This window comes from Melitaea cinxia, chromosome 23, assembly GCF_905220565.1.
Source record: "Melitaea cinxia chromosome 23, ilMelCinx1.1, whole genome shotgun sequence".
Lineage (NCBI taxonomy): Eukaryota > Metazoa > Arthropoda > Insecta > Lepidoptera > Nymphalidae > Melitaea > Melitaea cinxia.
This window is the reverse complement of record NC_059416.1, coordinates 6,213,449-6,220,893: the sequence shown is the minus strand read 5'-3', so window position 1 is coordinate 6,220,893 and position 7,445 is coordinate 6,213,449. Positions and strand designations below refer to the sequence as shown.

The window sequence follows — 7,445 nt, the reverse complement described above, 5'->3', positions numbered from 1 at the left end:
GGGAGTTGTTGAAAATTTAGGCTTGTATGTATTTTTTAATGTTTTATCATAAAAAAATAATAATTTATCTAAAAATTAAAAAAATAGGGGTGGACTACCCTTAACATTTATGGGTATGAAAAATAGATTTCGTTCGATTTTCAGACCTACCCGATATGCATACAAAATTTCATGAGAATCAGTCAAGCCGTTTCGGAGGAGTTTAACTACAAACACCGCGACACGAGAATTTTATATATTAGATTTAGAATTACAGTCGCCCTTAGATTCAAGACTCCTTATTCCTTTGTTATCATTTCTTCGGAATTTCAAGTTGAGATTTTAAAGAAATTTATCAGAGTACCTATTTAATTAATTTAGTAATTATATTTATTAATATATAATATCACTTACAATGGTTCGTTACGATTTTTTATTCTAAATTTCAATATTCTTTCGTGATTATTTTACACAAATTTGCATTTCACATCTTAAATTTTGAAACTTTCAACCATGCTTTCAAAGTTGAGCGCATTATGCCTCATAATGCGCTTTAATACTGTAATTGGAAAACTACCATAGTCTTCTCTATTCTTGTCCTTATCAGTCATTATCAGTTATCAGAGATCAGTGTCAGATACTCATAATGTCAACTGTCAAAGTTCTTATCAGTTATCAATATGCCGAAACTTACTATTTGAAGAAGAAGAACTGAACCAAACTGAACCACAAAGCAAATGAACTGAACTTACTATTTAATGGAGAAATATTTAATTATAAATTAAAAATGTCTAAAGCAGTTTTTTGTGATTTGTTACAAATATTTAAAAGTAGTGTATCAGCTGTTTCACCCGAAAATTTAATTAAAAACTCTGTTAACTATAATTCTGCTACCAAAAAATTAACAATTGTAAATGAAAGTTATAATCTGCAAAACAAAAATGTTTATCTCATTGGAGCTGGAAAGGCTGTTCAAAATATGGCCATTGAAGTGGAAAACATATTAAATTCTAAAATTAAAAACGGTATTGTAAGTATACCGGTCGGAAGCTTAACTACCAAATCTTTAGACAAAAATAAAACTTTATATCTTGAAGGAGCTAAAAACAATTTACCAGACGAAAATTCTATGAATACAACAAAAAAAATTAAAGAGTTAGTTTTGAAATTAACAGCAGATGATTTTTTGTTAGTTTTGTTATCTGGTGGTGGATCTGCATTATTGTCTTTACCAAAGGAGCCAATCACTTTAGAAGAAAAAACTACACTGATAAAAAATCTAGCTAACTCGGGAGTAGATATTACTGAACTTAACACAGTGAGGAAATGGGTTTCTGACATAAAGGGTGGGCAATTAGCTATGTACGCTCAACCAGCCCAAGTTGTTACATTAATATTATCTGATGTTGTTGGTGACCCTATAGACATGATAGCAAGTGGACCCACTGTTCAGAATAAGGATAACCCAATTGAAGCTATTAATATAATTAAAAAGTTTAATCTATATGATGAAACCCCAACATCGGTAAAGACCGTTCTGGGAGAGAACAAACTATTACAAACATTTCCTACTGATAAAGTACGAAATATTATAATAGGTTCTAATAAATTAAGCATAAAAGCAGCTGCTACTAAAGCCAAACTTTTAAATTATTACCCTGTTGAATTATCTAATGTAGTTACGGGTAATGTAAGTGATTTAGTCAAGGAGTATGTCAAATTAGTTAAAACATTATGTGAATTTAGAAATCGTAACACGGATGTAACTAATTTGAAAGATAAGTTGGGAACTTTGGAAATATCTGGATTACAGTTGAATTTTGCTGATATTGGTGAGGAAGTTAAAGCAATTAGAAACAAAGATTTATGTATAATTCTTGGAGGAGAAACTACAGTAAAAGTCAATGGCACTGGATTAGGTGGTAGAAACCAACAACTTGCTTTGGAATTCTCGAAAGCTATAAGTAATTTACGCAATGAGTTTAAGGATCATGATATCTATTTTCTAAGTGCTGGAACTGATGGTATAGATGGACCAACAGATGCCGCAGGTGCTATTGGATACACAAATATGATTTCAGATTGTAAAGTTGCTAATATTGATGTAAACACTTACATAAATAATAACGATTCCTACAATTTTTATAAGACATTCAAAAATGGTGAACTTCATATAGTTATAGGACATACAAATACTAATGTTATGGATATACACTTAATTATAATAAAAAAACAAATATAGTATACTTTATACAATTTAATACAATATTCTATATAACATATATTTCTATGTCGATGGTTTGAGGAAGAGACTTAGTTTACTATTATTTTCCTTTTCTTGTTTAAACTTTGTTGATGCAATTACAGCTTTCTGACAAAGTCCAGCAAATTTGTCTTTCTTCTTTTTACTGTTTTTTATTATTTTTGGCTCCACTTTTACACTATTTTGTAAACTATTTTTCTGTTTATTTAAAGAGAAAGCCACTTTTGATTTGCAATAAACATTTGACTGGTGCTTCTGTTCAGGCTTATGTTTCACTTTTTTGTTTTTAGGTTTTTTCACATCTTGAGCCAAATTTCCCTTATCAGTTATTGTTATGCTTTGTTCTGTTGTTTGTTTTATTAATTTATTGGGTTTAATCAAAGGTGTTTTTATAGTTTTACCACAAAATGAACAAATTTTTTCCTAAAAAATGGATAAGATAACATATAAGAACATAAAAATAAACTAGCTGACCCAGCCACGGGTTGCTGTGGCTCAGTAAGATTAGCAGGATTTTATAAAACTAACTGATAAATACACACTAAAGTCGTATAATAACCATTTAATTGGCAATAACAAATATTGAGATCAATAATTGAGGTAAAAACTACTCTATCACCCAAATTGGACCAAATTACAGATGCTTACAAAATATAATAAAAATTGGTTCATTAATTTTGGAGTTTATCGCTAACATAAATCATACATACATAAAATATATCTATTTTCTTACATATCAATATCTATAAGAATATTTACTTATCTCCTGAATTTCATTCAAAATAATTTTATTTATATTAAGTAATAATAAACTGTTGATAATTTTACAGAAATTCTAAGCTTTGTTGGATTGCTAGAAAAATTTTCATGTGCAATTTTATTGTAAGAACTTGTTTTTAACCTTTATAATAAATAATATATATATGAAATACTTACCATTTCATTACTAAACAATAAAGATTCTTTCTTACTAGTTGTCTTATGTTTACTGTTATATTTAATCCTACGCCTTTGTCGTTTACTTAACTTTATAGGTTTCAGCTGAAAAATAATATTTAAGTTAGAGAAAGAAAACAATATCTTTTGTATAATATACATTTTGTACACACTAAATCATACCTTTATCTCAGACTTATTATCCCACTCAAGACAGCAATATGAACATCTAGATTGTTCAGAAAAATGTTTTTTCGGTAATCCATAACCTCTTGTAACCTCTTTACATCTTATTCTGCAAAAAAAAAAATTATGTGTAAAAAAACTATGTGAAACAGTTCCATTTTTTATCATTTAAGTAACAAATCAACTTACAAATAGTAACTTTTCAATTTTTTATGCGTTTCGTCAAGTTCATTTAGCTTAAACACAGAGGCCGCATTATATAGAAAACCAATATGAGCTTCAGTCATTTTTAATTTTTGTGTATTTTAAAACATGTGCAGTTTATAAAAGTTTATATTAATCTTATATTAATATAAATTTTTTTGAGTGTTCTTCTTCTTTGGCTTTAGTTCCCTTGCGGAATCGTCAGTATCAGATGCTTCATGGTTCAAATTGTTCAATTTTTCTATGATTTTTGTATGCTTCAATGTTCGGTGAGTGTCTGTTTGTTTAGTTAAGACCAAGGGTTAAGACATGACAAGACTGACCTCCATATTTTACTATTATACTCTTTGAGACTGACTGTTATTTATCAAGAATTGTGAAAGAACAAGTTAAATCAAAGGAAAATATTTTTTTTTTGCACCGATATTGAAAAGAACTGTTGCTCTACCTAAAACAAAACACAACAAATATAGTAGTAGAGTAGCCCATCGATAGTCGACTATCGCTTAGGGATGTTAAAAAATAATCGATTATTTCTACAAAGAAAATCGATTAAATGTGACCGATTATTGTTTAAATAAATTGATTATTAATCGATTTTTATCTTTTCATATCTAAGAAAAATTCGTTATTTTTTTCAAACATTGAACTACAAGAAAAATTTAATCAACTAGCAAGAAAATTCGCCCAAAGTATTAATTTAGTACAAACAATAATACCACAATGGCAACACTAATATGAGGAATACCCCAGAGCTAGATCCCTCCCTCCGTCTGATGTTGTTCTTGTTAAGTTGTCAGTCATCAGCAGATGTCAATCGTATTCCGTTGCGTTGTTATTTTTTGTTTGAGTCAAGTAATTAATTCATTTTCTGATATTTTGTTCCAAGATTTTAAGTGGCTGTTTTTGTTTTCAACGACAATGACAAGCAAGAAACCAAAAAGTAATTGGCGTCAGTATTTTGAGATTAAAAGTGGTGGCATTGCGAAGTGCAACTACTGCCCAAAGCAGTTAAAAACTTGCAGTAACACAACAAATTTCATGCAGCACATAGAAAGGAAACATTCTTCTATAAATGCCGGCTCAGGAAAAAAAATAGTTCCTTCATAGGAATATTATACTATAAGATTCCGGCTGCGCTTTAAGAGCCATTTCACAAAAATCGGTAACAATCCGCGAAATTGTAATATTTTGACGTCGTTAATCTCAGTGTTGGATGCAATAATGTAATTTATATTCTTGAAATATAAAAGAGCAACCTTTGTTGTAGTCCATAGTCAGATCAGAATTTTGATTTATATTATGTGTATAAAATTATTAACCTTTTCATCAGCCTCCTCCCTGGGTAAACGGTCGCAATGTATACTTTGAAGTCCTACTTTTCAATAACCTCTACGTTGAAACCATTTTAAAAAAATATCATAATATGTGGAATATAATTTTGTTGCGCACTATCGCAGATTTTTATTCCACTTGTATCAATGTAGTACAATTTTAAAAGCGACATTTTTCTTAGAAAACTAAGAAATTTTAACGAACTATCTTCATCAAAGTGAACTTACATCATTAAGGAATACAAAAAAAAAATTAAAAGATGTAATCATTTTTAATACATTTTATATTAAATAATAAAAAGATAGTATATATTGCCACGCATCATGCCCGGTAAATCAGTTGAGCGCTAGCGCTCTTAGAGGTAAGATCCACGCCAAATTCTGCGGAGCCGTCTCTTTCGCTCACACGCGGCAAGCGCCTGTTGTTATAGCGGATAAACCACATTTGATACTTTTATAATAAAATATAAATAAAATGTTTATTTTACGAAAATGGCTGTAAAATAATATAATGATAATTTCTGTAAACAAATGTATAATTTAATTTTCTTTTCTCACATTATCAACACAAATAGGCATTTCAATCTGTTTGTCTTGTTATTTGTTAATTAATATGTTTGTCGGTGTCGATGTCATAAAATGCTATTTTATTCATATCGTAAATATTAGATTCATTCGTAAACTGAAAAAACTAAATCAATTAAAAAAAAATTGTTTCATAAAATTGATTTTTTATTTTTATTTTAAATTTATTGACTGTTGTTATATAACATACTTGAAATTTTTAACAAATTAATTATGTAAAAAACATTTTATACCATAGTTATAATTTTTATTATACATCAGAAAATGATCAAGATGGTCTTTTGGTTGTCACACTATACTTACTAGCACAAAGATCGCGCGGCTCGTACGACTCGCGCGATGCGACCAAATTTACCTAAACTTGCAGAGCGTAAAATTGTGAAATGGCTCTTAATTTCTACCTTCACTGAAGTTTAAAAAAAAATATTAAGCGAACTTTATGTAGTAAAGCCTATTAAAACATCAATGAATATCTTAATGATGAAAAGGCATAGGATTGAATAAAGCTCGACTAGGCTATGTCTTTGAACTCAATCTGTAAATAGATATAGTTAAAATATTATGAGCAGGTCACGTTTGGTGGTTTCGACACTCACGATTGGATGTCTCGTGTTTGTCCTGATCATTTCATGGTCATACTGTTACTTTTTATTTTGTATATGACTTTAAATTTTTAGAAAAATACCGAGAGTTTTTTACTCCGTCTTTTTTTCTCTCGGCCTACACTAGGGACATTAGTTTATCTTATTTATTGTAATATTTATATTCTTATTAAGCCGAGGACACAATAGGAAGTTAATGTTTACCGAGACATTAGAAATTTTAAGTACCTAACTTAAAATGTTGATTATTTTGACTAAGTTAAGGTTGCATATAACACTGGGTATATTACCTAAGTTTGTAGTGTACCCAATGTTAAAATATAAATTTTTATTTTATTGTTAATTTTTTGCTGCCTTTACTTTCTTTTGTTATTGTCGAGTTGTTTTTTTTTTTTATTTGTATTATTATTTCTATAAATGACATTATTTTGACTTTCGTTAAGTGTGTATATAACCTTATGGCGAAATAAACGTTTTCAGTTCATTTCATTTCATTATTATTATAGCTAATCAGGTAATGAAGGAAACATTAACATCTACATACACCAACCTACCTACGCACGATAATATATGTTATCTGAATGAAACTATTTTGTAATTATATTTAGATTGTTGTTCCTACATTCTTTACCTAGCAACCTGTAGTGATTTTTTTTTTTGCTTCTAATCTTTGTGATTAATGAAGGCAAAACAATGTGTCTTAAAAATCGATTTTTACAAAACAATCGAACATTTTTTAAAAATCGATTGCTCAAAAATAGATTATTACCAAAACTGAAAAAATCGATTACGTAAAAATCGATTTTTGAAGCCTTTACTCACATCCCTACTATCACTAAACTATCGATAGTCCATCGATAGTTGACATATCAATAGTATCGAATTATTGATAGCCTATCGATAGTATCGATATTAGTCTTGGGTAGCACATGTACGATCTACTAAAAGGTTACGTTACTTCGTAAGGTACGAAATGTAATAGTACCATATGTCATTCGCTATTCGGACCTAATCGGACTAATCGTACACTGTAACAGTACTATCAACTATCACAGTTCACTGCGGTCCGACGAGTTTGTATTGTACGTCTATGGGTCCGAGTATCACACTGTCCGACTGTCCGAGATAATGTTATTCGTACGGCGTTCGTTAGCTCTGAAATGAAACAGAGTTATACAGCAGACCGGTACGAACGAACGATTAATGTTGAATTTGTTAAGATCGTACGAGCTACATCGCGTAGCGTATTCTATTCATTTCGCGTTTTAATGTCCCTTTTTTAATCAAAGTTTTACGAAGAACATACATAAACTAATTACTTTTACGTAAAAGTTTTTTTTTTGTTATAGTTTTTGT

At 29.5% G+C, this 7,445-nt stretch overlaps 2 protein-coding genes across 2 annotated transcripts; one reads left to right on the top strand and one right to left on the bottom strand.

Moving 5' to 3' along the window:
- The first annotated feature begins 766 nt into the window (after window positions 1-766).
- On the top strand, window positions 767-2,368 carry LOC123664976 (glycerate kinase). Its single transcript, XM_045599341.1, has one exon. It carries the CDS (start codon window positions 767-769, stop codon window positions 2,219-2,221), a length of 1,455 nt encoding a protein of 484 aa, XP_045455297.1. The 3' UTR covers window positions 2,222-2,368.
- LOC123665046 lies at window positions 2,219-4,068 on the bottom strand. The gene is made up of 4 exons (XM_045599399.1): window positions 3,554-4,068; window positions 3,362-3,473; window positions 3,179-3,283; window positions 2,219-2,665 (listed from the first exon to the last, which is right to left on the bottom strand). Exons 1-4 carry the CDS (start codon window positions 3,649-3,651, stop codon window positions 2,267-2,269), a joined length of 714 nt encoding a protein of 237 aa, XP_045455355.1. The 5' UTR covers window positions 3,652-4,068; the 3' UTR covers window positions 2,219-2,266.
- Window positions 4,069-7,445: the final 3,377 nt, after the last annotated feature.